The 14,674-nt window shown below is 43.7% G+C and overlaps 1 protein-coding gene across 3 annotated transcripts in view; it reads right to left on the reverse strand.

Annotated features, from left to right (window-relative positions):
* The window catches only part of LOC134087072 (NACHT, LRR and PYD domains-containing protein 3-like), a 17,866-nt gene extending 5,931 nt beyond the window's left edge, over positions 1–11,935 (reverse strand). For 2 of the 3 annotated variants that reach the window (XM_062540320.1, XM_062540500.1), the window contains exons 1-7: positions 11,841–11,935; positions 10,420–10,507; positions 10,090–10,206; positions 8,391–8,507; positions 7,871–7,987; positions 4,259–6,124; positions 338–511 (exon numbers count right to left, since the gene is read on the reverse strand). In XM_062540320.1, the coding sequence (XP_062396304.1) occupies positions 338–511; positions 4,259–6,124; positions 7,871–7,987; positions 8,391–8,507; positions 10,090–10,206; positions 10,420–10,463 (2,435 nt within the window). In that variant the 5' untranslated portion in view covers positions 10,464–10,507; positions 11,841–11,935. Of the gene's footprint in view, positions 1–337; positions 512–4,258; positions 6,125–7,870; positions 7,988–8,390; positions 8,508–9,532; positions 9,591–10,089; positions 10,207–10,419; positions 10,508–11,840 lie in introns of those variants that run through there. The other variant, XM_062540406.1, reaches the window with a different exon arrangement.
* Positions 11,936–14,674: the final 2,739 nt, after the last annotated feature.

A 14,674-nucleotide genomic window follows, 5' to 3' on the forward strand; every position in this document is an offset into this window, starting at 1 on the left:
ATCTATGCTAGGCTGAAGCTAAAACTTGTATCGCCAGACTCACAGAATGGCTGGATGAACGGGAAAAAGGTAAATATCAATCGTTTTGCTCGAGGGGAGGTGGAAAATTAGCTTATTTCCAAAATGGCGGAATATCCCTTTAAGCACATATCTTCTACTCAAAACACACACATTAAACATTTGCATTAAAAGAAAAAAGGAAAAAGGACCCCCCCCCACACACACACACATCCCCATGCATCCCACTCTACTCTAATCTCAATCTCTCTCCCTCTCTCTCTCTCTCTCTCTCTCACACACACACACACACCAATTTACTACATTAAATAATGCTTACTATAGTTCCTCCAGTTTGCAGTTTTGATGACGAAGAGCAGAACATAAAAGTTTCACTCCTGAGTCCAGAACATAATTATTACCCAGGTGCAGCAGTCTGAGACTTGAGGAGTGTGTGGTCAGGGCAGAGGCCAGATAGGAACAGCTCTTCTCAGTCAGATTACAGCTCTGCAGCCTGAAACAGAATGAGAGATCAGAATATTCACTATATAAGCACTTCTAGTCAAACACACACAAAATATTTGCATTACCCCCCTATCACTCACACACACACACACACACACACATACTCCCTCTCTTCCTCTCCCAAAAAAATCTACTCACTCTCAATTACACACATAAACACACACTCTTGCCCCTCTTAATTTAACATACACACACACACACACTTGATGTTTTCCCTGAGTGACGAGCGTATTGGCTGAGAAGATCAGCACACTTGTGAATGACAGAGACATGACCTCCGTTGTGTTTGCTTTCCCTCCAACTGCTTCTCTCTCTCTCCTGGCGGCCCACTCGCACCACACCCCTGGACTAAAACTGGACTAGGCTGCTTAATGTTTTGCTTGTTGCCTAAACACGGCCATAGCCATTTCCCCTGCACATTCCAACTTCCTGATGAGGAACAGCTGATTAGTAGCCTTCCACTTGCAGTGTTTTCATTGGTTGCTGTGAATGAAGTTTTGCATTACATGTATGGTGTGCTGTGGATATAGTAACACATTTGGCTACCTTCATAGCCTTTAGTGGGGGTATAGCGGGTATTGGATGATTATATGCTTCTCACGTGTGTTGTGCTGTGAATATAGAACACTTCTGTATCTCAAACGGGCCTAGGCAGCGGGGAGAATGAAGCTGTGTGTAGGGTAATCAACACTCCAACACTGTTGCCCTCGCCTATGTTTTATAGCCTACCACAGAGGACTGGGGCGTGAGACGGTGGGCCAGTACTCCACACGGCCACACGGGGCACCCTTCCATTCTCCAGCCGGCCACACTGCTAAGCTATCGGCGTCTGGCTGTTCACCCATTTAACTCCAAGGTGGACTGGGGTGGATATCAAGAGCTGAGGATGTATGTTGCCATCTTGGGACTGCTACCTGGACTGTCATGTGGACTTGAACTCTGAATTATTAAATAGCATATTTTAGCCTATAAATAAATAAAAACATATTTTATACCTCTAGTCTCTGGTTTTATTGAAGAGTACGGCACGCTGCCCACCCAGTGGTGGTTACTATAGCGATAGTGGCTCAAGTCACACACACACACACACACACACACACACTCACAGACACACACACACACACACACACACACACACACACACACACACACTCCTCCATAGAGGTTTCGCCGCCTCACCAACCCCCATACAGAGAGAAGATTGCCTTAAGCATAAACCTCACGTTTTCACCTTATAATAGGCTATTATGTAATCGATGGTGGAGTTCATCACGCCGGGTGAGCAATGCTGATTGGCCACAAGGGAAGCTTCCCACAAGCTAAATGTTGATTGGCCAGAATTCCCACAGATCCGGCCCAAAGACCTGAGGTGATTCGCTCAACCAACCACACAAATCAGTTTTGCACCTCATATCTCAGTTGACAAGGTGCAAATGTGAGAGCAGAAAATACAACTTGAGACTTGTAGCTGCAGATTCAAGCAGTTGTGTTAAGTGAGTTGTGCGCATGAGCAAAAAGAGAATAGTCAACAGTTTCCCCCTTTTTTACGTACAGAAACTTTTCATCTGTGTAGCATGGAATTGGTGTACCTGTAATTAGAAATCTATGAACTTGTAACCTCTGTGTTGTATTTGCAAGGCAGAAAAAAAAATCATGTGACTTTAAATTCTATGACAAGTAGGGTTGGGTATCGAGAATCGAGAATCGATGGGAACCGGGACTAGCTTTCCAATCCTCCCGGAATCGTTCAAAAGTTTAAATTTCAATTCCTAGTGTAACAGGACAAGGTCTCACGTCCCTTGTCTAAGCCCAGCAGTGGCACTTTGAGTGGCTCTTGATATTCTGGGGTGAGCCAATCAGTATGTGGGGAGCGGCTATAAAGTTCCAACTTTTATTTTGAAGGCTGATGTCGTAGTTGGTTGTTTACTTGACTCCAGCCTTCACCGTTTCCCTGGTGTTGCATTGGCTTCTCCTCTGGCCAGTTCTGTACGTCCACCGACTCCCTGGTAGGTAAGTGTGGCATTGTGTTTGCAGGCTACGTTTATGTATCATTTGATCAGTAGGCTAACGCAAACATTGGGGTTTTAGGGCTGCAGCTAGTCGCAGAACATGGACCTTATAACTGACCACGTCAGAGCGGTAGGTCACGTTAACTGTTTTTAAATTAATATGTAGCTTGCGTGGGTTTAATTGTGTATTCTTTGTGCAGCAGATCTCGGGCGTAACAGGGAGCGGCAACATCAAGGCATCTTGGTTCCAGTTCCGAACGAACGCTGCTGTTTTGTTTTGTTTTGCGTTTGTCTTGTTTGTTTCATTCCGTTTGTTGCATCGGCTGTGTTTAGCCACTACGAAGTTGAGTGACGACAGGTGTGTTGCTGTTTGCTTACCCGAGTGACTATGAATTCAGTCCGGTTGCGGAGGCTATTCCTTCCCTTGTGTACACTGCGTGTCATCATTGAGTGCGTGGAGTGATTGTGCCAATTAACACTGTTTGCCGTGACATCTTGAGTGCAATTGGAGTGCTTATTCACGAGTGTCTCATTACCTGAATACTCACCTATACTGACTTTAGCGAACTCACTCTGGAGAGTAGCCTACTACTACTGCTGTTATTATTTAATACTGACTTGAGCGAACCCACACTGGAGAGAACTCACTCCCGATGTTTTAATGATGATAATAAAAGAGTTTATTTTTGGACACACGCTTCTCTGGTTTTCTGTGACCCCGAACCTGTGTTGCCTGATAGCTTAAATCCATTAACCAGTCTCAAAGAGTTTATATTCTGAGGGGAAGGGCCTCAGGTGGCGTAGTCGACATGTAGCAAAATATAGCAAACCATCCACTTTGCCACACTAGTATCGATTCCCAGTCTGCGAACCGGAAGAAAAAGCCACTAATCACCAACGAAGAAGGTGTTTGCTTAACCGAGCTGAGGGAACAAGACGACAGTTCTGTGAGAAATTTATAGTAAATGTCATTCAGAAAGACCGTTGGTTAGCTAGCTCATTTAAAATATCTAAAACATTTTTGACCCTGCCTTTTACAAGAATCGGAATCGAGAATCGTTAGGAACCGGAATCAAAACAAGGAATCGAAATCGGAATCGTTCAAATTCAAACGATACCCAAGCCTAATGACAAGTGCACAACTAATTTTCACGAGTACATAAGACTTTTGCCCCTGTACATGTGGCAATACAACTTGAAACTTGAACTTGAAACTTGGAAGGCTATCCTTCTCTATTTCTATCAAATTTCATATACAGAAAGGATTCAAATATTCTCAGAGAAAATACAACTTTGACATTCAAGGGTACATAAAGCATCGCCTTCACCACCACACAGCAAGACTGCCTATCACAGCTGATATGGAGCAGAATTTTGCCAGTTGTTTGGACTTTCCTTTTGATAGCCCTGCCAGTCTTCGTCCACTGATTGTCAGTTTGTGGACATGTCCCAGGCTGCCAAATATCAATGGCACAAACTAACATGAATATCCTAGGTCACTGGTCTTTGTAAGGAGGGGTTGGTATTTAGCCATTTTTTCATGTCCATATACAGAACACACACACACACACACACACACACACACACACACACACACACACACACACACACACACACACACACACACACACACACACACACACACACACACACACACACACACACACACACACACACACACACACACACACACACACACACACACACACACACACACAATTACTTACAGAGCTGATTTGACTCCTGGCAGCACCTTCTGAAGAACTTCATCTGGACTGAGGAGTTCAGTCTGATCTTCCTCTGGTGTCTTAATGTACTTCTGGAGATCAAACTGAGGTAGCTGGTCCTCAGACATCTGGAACTTAAATCTCTGAGTCCTCCACTCTCCTGGTAAGAGCATCTCTACATGCAGATCTACTGAGCTCATCTTGTGTTCCACTACAGCATGGTGATTCAGCTCATTCAGACAGTAGAACAGGTTGATCCTTCTGTCTGAGCTACTCTGATCTCTGATCTTCTGTTTGACATACTGGACTGTTTGCTCTGAGCTATCTGATTGGCTACTGATCTGTGGGTGAAGATGCTTTAAGAGATTCTGATTGGACTCCAATGAGAGACCAAGAAGGAAGCGGAGGAAAAGGTCCAGGTGTCCATTCTTACTCTGTAAGGCCAGGTCCACTGCAGTCTTGTGTAGGTCATAAAGTGTTGCAGCTCTGAACAGAGCAGAGAGCTGAGAGGTTTGCTGTTGGTCAGGCATGTTTCCCTGTCTGTTGCTGAAGCAGAGGAACACATACAGAGCTGCTAGAAACTCCTGAATGCTCAGATGCACAAAGCTGAACACCTTCCCCTGGTACAGCCCAGCCTCCTCTCTGAAGATCTGAGTACACACTCCTGAGTACACTGATGCTTCTGTGACATCAATGCCACACTCTCTCAGGTCTTCCTCATAGAAGATCAGATTGCCTTTCTCCAGCTGCTGGAAAGCCAGTTTCCCCAGTTTGAAAATCACGTCTTTATCTGTCTCTTTTCTCTCTGTGTACTTGACATGTTTTATGCCTGTCTGCATCATCAGGAAGTGTGTGTACATTTGAGTCAGAGTCCTTGGCATTTCTACTTTGTCTGATTCTTTTGATGTTTTCTCTACAACAGTGGCTGAAATCCAGCAGAAGACTGGAATGTGGCACATGATGTAGAGGCTCCTAGATGACTTCAGGTGTGTGATGGTTTTGCTGACCAGGTTCTCATCACTGATTCTCTTCCTGAAGTACTCATCTTTCTGTGGGTCATTGAATCCCCTTATTTCTGTCACCTGGTTCACACACTCAGAAGGGATCTGATTGGCTGCTGCTGGTCGGGTGGTGATCCAGAGGAGAGCAGAAGGAAGCAGATCCCCCTTGATGAGGTTTGTCAGCAACACGTCCACTGAGGCTGGCTCTGTCACATTACAACAGGTCGGGTTGGAGCAGAAATCTAGAGGAAGTCGACACTCATCCAGACCATCAAAAATGAACATGACTCTGTGTGCTGAACTGGTGAAGACTCTGGTATCTTTGATTTCAGGGAAGAAGTGCTGAATAAGATCCATCAGACTGAGTTTCTTCTCCTTCATCAGGTTCAGCTCCCGGAAAGGAAGAGGAAATATGAAGTGGATATCCTGATTAGCTGTTCCTTCAGCCCAGTCTAGAATGAACTTCTGCACAGAGACGGTTTTTCCAATGCCAGCCACTCCCTTTGTCAGCACTGTTCTGAGGGGTTTGTATTGTTTGGGGTTAAAGGTTCTACCCTTCTTTTCAGCCTCATCTTTTCTGCGTCTTTCCTCTTTCAAGAAGTGTTCTTTTCTGCGTCTTTCCTCTTCCAGTAAGCGTTTAAAGATGTCACTGCATTTGATTGGTCTGCCTTGTGATGCTTCTCTCCAGGATGCCCTCTCTATCTGTCTGACCTCATGTTCATCATTGACCTCTCCTCTTCCCCCCTTGGTGATGTAGAGGTCTGTGTAGATCTCATGGAGGAGTCTGGTGTCTCCCTGCTGTGGGATTCCCTCAATCAGACACTGAAACTTCTTCAGCAGGTGGGATTTATGGATTTGCTGATATCTTTGTGAAACCCAAAACACACGATTATAAAATAAATCATTCTTCATTCCACACAACCACAACCACATTCCACTTACACTTCAATAAACCCAAAACACACGATTATAAAAGACGTCATTCATCATTCAATAATTTAAAAACACGCATGCACACAACGTACTTCAGTGAGCCAGCGTGATGATGATGTGGGTAGACATCACCACATTCCACTTACACTTCAATAGATGAGTTGAATAGATGAGTTTGAGCAAGCTCAAAAGGGGAATCTCTTCACAAGCGTGAGCCTGTACTGCCCCCTAGTGTTAACACACCAGTCAGCTCAGCTCATACAAATACCTACTGAGTGTTTGGTGTGGATCAGAGGATTATGTATGTATTCTATCAGGCGGCACTGGAGAGCTTGGTCAGGTTTGGCAACCTCACTGTGCAACTGAAAAACAAGCTCAGCTGTCTGGGAGTCCGTACAACAGAACTAAGTTTTTTCCTAATATGCCTAATATTTGATTTTTTTTTTTTTCAATACTTTTTTTCGACATCAGAGCATGTGAGCGGTAGCCTGACGACGTCATACTCAATTCTTATCAGAATATGAGTCTGAAACTGCTCCATTCAGCTGCGATTATGGGGCGTGATTCAACCGATACAGTGCGGGGGGATAGCTCTGCACTCATTGGATAGACAAAACCAAACAGAACAAGTTATTGGCTGTCAGTATCTGCAAAATCTAAGACAGAAATATGTAGCAGGGTAGGCTATGGAAAACATCCTCCTTCGTTTTTAAAAATAATTCCTTCAAACTGTATATGCAATGAACAGCTGGGGAAGTGTGTCGTTAACCCAACGAGCAAACAGACATTTTTAAACAAACGGGAACAACATCACCCAAACATGCTGTTTTAACTGGGTGAAAGTGAAACTGAAGTTTTCCCACATATCCTCGTTGGTCTAAGTGTTCAGAAATAGTTGTGCGAATCCGTGATAAAACCTCCGTTTCAATAGCTAAGATAAACGAAAGGCCAAACTGCATGAACAAATTATGCATTCATAGCCATAGCGTTTCTGTTGCAATCAAAATCAACCTAAGCGAACATGGTCTCACACCCAACTCGTTGAACGAGGACGCATGCAGCCGTGAACGTCACTGCTGTTCATCTGTCAATCATCACGTAAAGCCCGCCCTGTGAAATGTGATTGGTCCGAACAGATCTGTATCTCGAATAGTAGCAGCTGAACGGAGCAGTGCCAGACCGAAGTTCCCTGCAGAAAAAGAATGGAGGCGGGGCTAAACTTCGGTCTGGCATCCAGGCTATGTGAGCGGAGAACTAAAATAGAAATAGAACCCTGTTAGTATATTAGCAAGGTTATTGTGTAAAGTAGACGTTGATGTCATTTCATAGACTTTTATGTAGTTACTGCTAGATTTTCTTTAAAGTAGCCTCCTTGGCATGAGCTCACGTGAGCTCTCAAATACTGTCGTGTCCACTAACCTGTGTGGTGCGCCCCCCTGCTTTAAGCATCTAGTGTTCACTGTATCTGGGTGTGGTGCTATCAGAGCTAGACGTTAGAGATGGCGGATGATGTGCAGTGATGCATCGTATTAAAAAAAACGCCATTCAAATGAAGCACCGAAATCCACGCTGTTATTTGGCTACCGTTTGCATCGGCACCGGCATACTAGACCTATGTGAACAGTTGTTAACATTTTGAGCTCAACAGCCAATCAAATTGCACAATCAAATGACTCACCTCTGACCAGCAGGAACACCTCCTCCTCCAAAGCGAACTGGTAGCTCCATGGACTGGTCACTCTTCATGGACACACAGCTGGGTACAGGAGAGTGTGATCTCTTCTGCTGCATGGGGCTGTATTTTTATAATTGGTGGTGGTGACAATTGTGTTTCACACACACACACACACACACACACACACACACACACACACACACACACACACACACACACACACACACACACACACACACACACACACACACGCGCACGCGCACGCACAAACACACAAACACACAAACACACACACAGAACAGAGAGAGAGAGAGAGAGAGAGAGAGACAGAGACAGAGAAGGAAATAGTTTGTTATCAAAAGCATATACTTAGCGCACGCACGCACCAAGCAATGCTTTGTCCTAATAATGAATTATAAACGGTTAAGTTCTGTCAATAGCTGTTGGGCCATTGTGATTGCATGAACAGTTGTTAACATTTTGAGCTCAACAGCCAATGAAATTGTGCAACCAAATGACTCACCTCTGACCAGCAGGAACACCTCCTCCTCCAAAGCGAACTGGTATATCCATGGACTGGTCACTCTTCATGGACACACAGCTGGGTACAGGAGAGTGTGATCTCTTCTGCTGCATGGGGCTGTATTTTTATAATTGGTGGTGGTGACAATTGTGTTTTACACACACACACACACACATTTTAATACCTTTATTTGTGTTCACATTTTACAATGAATTTCATTGAACACAAACAATGTTAGACACCAGCATTGTAAACCCAGTATCCTATGCCTCTGGTCTCAGTTAATGGGTACATAAAACAACGCCTTCTCCATATGTGGCGACTGCCAATTATCACAGAAATTGAGCAGAATTTTGCTAGAGCCTTTGCTCTTGGCTTAGAGAGACCAGCAATCTGCAAACTAGGGCTGAACGATTATGGAAAATAATCTAATTGCGATTTTTCTTGCCAATATTGCGATTGCGATGCGATATGCGATTATTTTTTAAGGTGTTTGTCTTACAAATTTTTCAACAAAAACAAGCAGTAAATCATATAGTATGGGAAATAGGCTATATTAAATTAAAAATAAACTCTTATTTCCTGGAAGTCATACCTCTGTTATGATGACAGGTGATGCATGAATTGATGGATGACATATTTTTAACTAGCTACTTCAATCACAATAGTAGGCCTACATATCAGAACATAAAGTAGGCGACTAGTACAAGGAAGCCTGGTGTAAAGATTAAAATGAAAGTCAGTAACAAGTCACACAAACAAAAGTGCAGATTGCAAAAACATGAAAATATTAATAGCCTAAATCTTATTGATAATTCACTTTAATGAACGTGATATGTTCTGCATACAGAAATTCCTGATATTCATGGCTGCACAGCACACAGCACTGACTATTCCAACTCCGTCCCTTTAATTCAGCTGTCTGGTTGAAGCCTCAAAATATTGTAAACAAAGTAGCATAGTTGGCTATCTTATCATAGTCTACTGGTTGGACGGGTCAGTTTCCCCACGTCTGTTTCAAGGTAGATAAATACTTTGTTCTCCTTGGAATAAGCCCTTTTGAGTCTTTAAAGGGATATTCCGCCATTTTTGGAAATACGCTCATTTTCCACCTCCCCTCGAGCAAAACAATCGATATTTACCTTGTTCCCGTTCATCCAGCCATTCTGTGAGTCTGGCGATACAACTTTTAGCTTCAGCCTAGCATAGATCATTGAATCGGATTAGACCATTAGCTTCTCGCCTGCTAGCTTCATGTTTAAAAGTGAGTAAGATTTCTGGTAATTTTCCCATTTAAAACGTGTCTCCTCTCAAGTTAGAAAGTGCAATAAGACCAACTGAAAATGAAACCTGGCGTTTTTCTAGGCTGATTTGACATGGAACTACACTCTCATCTGGCGTAATAATCAAGGCAACTTGCAAACGTACCATAGGCGCAGTGATATCGTAAGCAGCATCTGAAAATAGTCCCCATAGACAACAAGCAGTAGTAGTGCCAGTAGTTTGCAAGTTGCCTTGATTATTACGCCAGATGAGAGTATATACTTAGCGCACGCACGCACCAAGCAATGCTTTGTCCTAATAATGAATTATACACGGTTAAGTTCTGTCAATAGCTGTTGAGCCATTGTGATTGCATGAACAGTTGTTAACATTTTGAGCTCAACAGCCAATCAAGTTGCACAATCAAATGACTCACCTCTGACCAGCAGGAACACCTCCTCCTCCAAAGCGAACTGGTATATCCATGGACTGGTCACTCTTCATGGACACACAGCTGGGTACAGGAGAGTGTGATCTCTTCTGCTGCATGGGGCTGTATTTTTATAATTGGTGGTGGTGACAATTGTGTTTCACACACACACACACACACAGAGAGAGAGAGAGAGAGAGAGAGAGAGAGAAGGAAAGAGTATGTTTTCAAAAGTATACTTAAAACACACACTACTAAAGGTAGTAGTAGTAGTACTAATAAGCAGTAATAGGAGTGTTGTAGTCATTCTTGCTGGTGCTGCTACTGTTGTCTTACCCCACAAGCTCACAGTCATGCTCCTCTTCTTCACAGGAACTCATGTTAGGCCAACACGCCCCTTTTCCTGGGATCTCCTGATCTTACACTGGACAATGAGAGAGAAAGATCAACACACACAGATCACACAGCACTAACACCAGCCTACACTTGGACACAATGGACACATCACAGTAACAGGACACACATGCACACAGATCACACAGCACTAACACCAGCCTACACTTGGACACAATGGATACATCACAGTAATAGGAGGACACACATGCACATGTTCTGTAACCAAATGTCTAAGAATGAAAAAGTAAAACAAAGGATGAAATGCTGAAATGTGAATGAATGTGAGAGGGTGAAATGCTGGATGTGAATGTGAGTGTCAGAGGGTGAAATGCTGGATGTGAATATGAGAAGGTGAAATGCTGGAGATAAAGATTGAAGCCGTGAGAGAATAGAACTACAGAAAAGGTCAAAGGGCACAAAAAAGTAGGATTATAAAAAAGGAAGTCACAATATTCCCCAGGAATTCCACAGAAGTTAAGTTGATCTTCTTTTTTAAATACTATTTTCTAAAATGCTCTACATCTATTTTTCAATTGCTCTACAATAACAAAATGTAGAATTAAGGGACATCTGAAGATAATTTGGATTGTGGAATAATTTAACAATAATTCCTTTAAAACAAACAGTAGGCTATCAAACGTGCATCACTACCGCAAAGTTAAGCTGTTTTTTTTTTCAGTAATAAAACGCCTCTTCAGTGAAACACTTTAATCATGTGAAGAAACACTTGACCATCTCATCCTGACACTACCCATGGGCCATGGCTCAACGCTGAATCCAAATGAACTCACCATCATCAGTCTACAAACCTAGGACACTTCTCATTCGTCTCTTATCTATCCTAGCTCTTATCTATCCTAGCGCGCCTAGGCGCCCAGAACATCTTTATTGGCGATTTAATATATTGCCTTCATAATTTATATGAAAACAAATATGACGTCAATTTCCTTCTCCTTCAAGCGCATCCGAAATAGCGCTGTTTTAACCCCTACCCCTTCAATGCGAGTGTTCTCCGCACCCACGAGTGTGACTTGAAAAGGAGGTTCACTCGCTAACCGAATCGAAGTGAATACTAGGGACTCCGTTTCGGAAAGGGCCGTGGACACGTTATTTCCACTAGCCTACTTCCGTGTCTTCATCATTAGGCTATACATTCTTCCACACTAAAGCCTAATAATAATAATAACTAGACAATGCTAGGCCTACTTGACACTAACGATAACATGCCAGGCCCGACGCCGAGAGACAAACTATAGGCTCACTTTCTAATTTGAACGATTGTAAAAAGAATAGCCCATCAAACTCATTGCGTTGAAGCACCGATTCAACCATACTATCCATTGCAGAGATGGCCTACTTACCAACTGTATTTTCTTGATGCTTCATTGCAGAAATGTTAAACTGTGTGTACATAAAATGGAGGTGACTACTTCAGTTTCGCTTTCGATAGGGGCGGGAGACGTGACGTGACACAGCCATAGGACACAGCACACAGTCCAACCTCCAAGGGCTTGGGTTGCTGTAGGTTGCATTGTGGGTAGTGTAGTGCGACTCCTTCACTTCTCCAACACAGCAGCATAGTCACATTCATACACAGAGCGATTAGGAAATGAAGAAAAACATAATGTGGACTTTTCTCCGTGCGTGTGCGCACTACCAGCAGCTGTTCCATCTGTATGAGTGTGTGTGTGTGTGTGCATGTATGCGTGTGTATGTGTGTGTGTGTGTGTGTGTGTGACTGTGCGTGTGTGTGTGTGTGTTCCATCTGGGGCTCACGGAGCCGTCCACCTGCAGCGCCACCCATAGATATATCTATGGCGCCACCGACTGCCTGCTGGGGGCGCTGCTGTCCTATGACAGCCAATAAGAACACAGCGCCACGGCTCACACAACCAATGGGAGCACGTCATCATTAATTTAGGAGTTAAGGATGTATTAAGGCATGTTAAAGATACGTTTCAGTGTGTTAAAGACGTGATAAGGTTGTGTAATGCTGAAGTGCAAAAGTGCATTTAGGTGTGTGTGTGTGTGTGTTTTCCATTCGCTAATGAATGTTTGAGTGTGTGTGTGTGTGTGTTTTCGATTGGCTAATGAATGTCTGAATGTTGTGTCCACATTAAAATCACCAAGTTCATGGTGATCTTTGATGTGGTGTTGATATTTGGGTTGTGCACAGGGGGTTATTCCAAGTACGTGTTTTAAGGCCGGCGCTCACCGGAAACTTCTGCCGTTATACAATCCTGTGCGTCAAGCCCACACCGCTGAGCACTGTGTCCGGTGGGTGCCAGCCTTTAGTGATACACCTAAAGTAGTATTAGTAGTAGTAGTAGTTATAGTCGGCAGGCCAACACAGGTAAGTTAACTCGGAGTAAAGGGTAATCAGAATCAGAATCAGCTTTATTGGCCAGCTTTGTGTAACCAAGGAGTTTGACTCCCGTTAATCTTCTATTCCTCCTACAAGAGCCCGCTGGCGAATGAACGCGTACAGCTGTTCTATTAGGTTTACCACTTACTCTGAGTTAACTTCGGTTCACTACTACAACTGAATAAAGGAGTTCCCCCTCAGAAGTGAAGAATGTTAGAATGTTCTGTTAACTCGGCATGTGCATTCAAGCGTGTGTGAGATGAATGTTCTGTATCCCTGGTTACCAAGACCCTTGCACATCATGAGCATTAACACTGCAACTCGGAATAAATGTATTTAAAATGTGTTGTGTTATAAACCAGCACCAAGTAGACAGGAGTTAAAAAAACACTTTATTTGGAATAGACAAAGTCTGGAAAATGAAAAGTGAACACAAATCATGACAACTTCAGTTTTGTCAACAGATTTCATGAAGCACTCCAACTTAAAAACACACACACCAGGCTCAGATGTGTTGTATGTGTGTGTGTGTGTGTGTGTGTATGTGTGTGTGTTGAAGGGAACTGTGTCCCTGTTGCAGAGAGCAGGAGTCTGATCATGACTTCCTCTGTTCAGGGCAAGAAGCACAAGAGATGTGGATGAGTGCCATTTCAACAGTGTGTCCTTCATCATCATAATCATCAACCCTAAAAACAGGTCACAAGTAACACACCAGTCCCTTATCAGCACCACCCCAAAGGACACGCCCCCACACACACACTGGCCGACTCTGGGCCGGAACAGGGTCGACCTCCAGAGCCAGCTTCGTCATAATCATCAACCCTAAAACCAGGTCAGGAGTAACACAGAGTATAAGGGTGTTGAACAGCTAAAGCCTGTGCAGCAAGGTGACGTGGGTAGTGTAGTCTTTTGGACAGTGGGAGACCGTGTTGAACAGCTAAAGCCTGTTCGCTTCTGCCTACAACCCACATTGCCCATCACCACCCCCTGAGCAGACAGGATGAGGACTTAAAACATTGACACTAACTTCACAATTTAAGACTTTACAGCAGTCAGTCCCTCCCTCAATCCACACCTGCAGGGTTCCGCTTATTTCAGTTGAACTGCTCTGAGAGCACCGGTCAACAGGTGTAACGGAGTCTAGAACTATCTAGAATACGCAGATATCTCAGAGCACCTGTCAACAGGTGTAACGGAGTCTAGAACTATCTAGAATACGCAGATCTCAGAGCACCAGTCAACAGGTGCAACAGAGTCTAGAACTATCTAGAATACGCAGATATCTCAGAGCACCAGTCAACAGGTGCAACAGAGTCTAGAACTATCTAGAATACGCAGATATCTCAGAGCACCAGTCAACAGGTGCAACAGAGTCTAGAACTATCTAGAATACGCAGATCTCTGAATAACTCATTCATCAATGTGGTCAGGTTCAGATGAAACAAAGTGGCCATCAAGGCAGAAGAACCATTACAGCACACACACACACACACACACACACACACACACAACATAGAACACGGAACACGGAACACACCTCAAAGACAACATAAACAAGTTAAAGTCTGAGGCTCCCGGTTGCTTGGCGATAACAGTGCATCACAAAAATACCCTTACAACTAAAACAGCTGTAGACTATAGTAGTCGTCTAACCCCCCTGCTGAAACACACACACACACACACACACACACACACACACACACACACACACACACGAATACCCACCCATGCACACACATTTACAGTAGTTGTCTTAACCACCTGGAAACAGTTGGAACAAACACACACACGCACACACGGTCCTTCATTCCCATCCACAGCAGTACCCAG

Source organism: Sardina pilchardus, chromosome 1 (assembly GCF_963854185.1).
Source record: "Sardina pilchardus chromosome 1, fSarPil1.1, whole genome shotgun sequence".
Lineage (NCBI taxonomy): Eukaryota > Metazoa > Chordata > Actinopteri > Clupeiformes > Clupeidae > Sardina > Sardina pilchardus.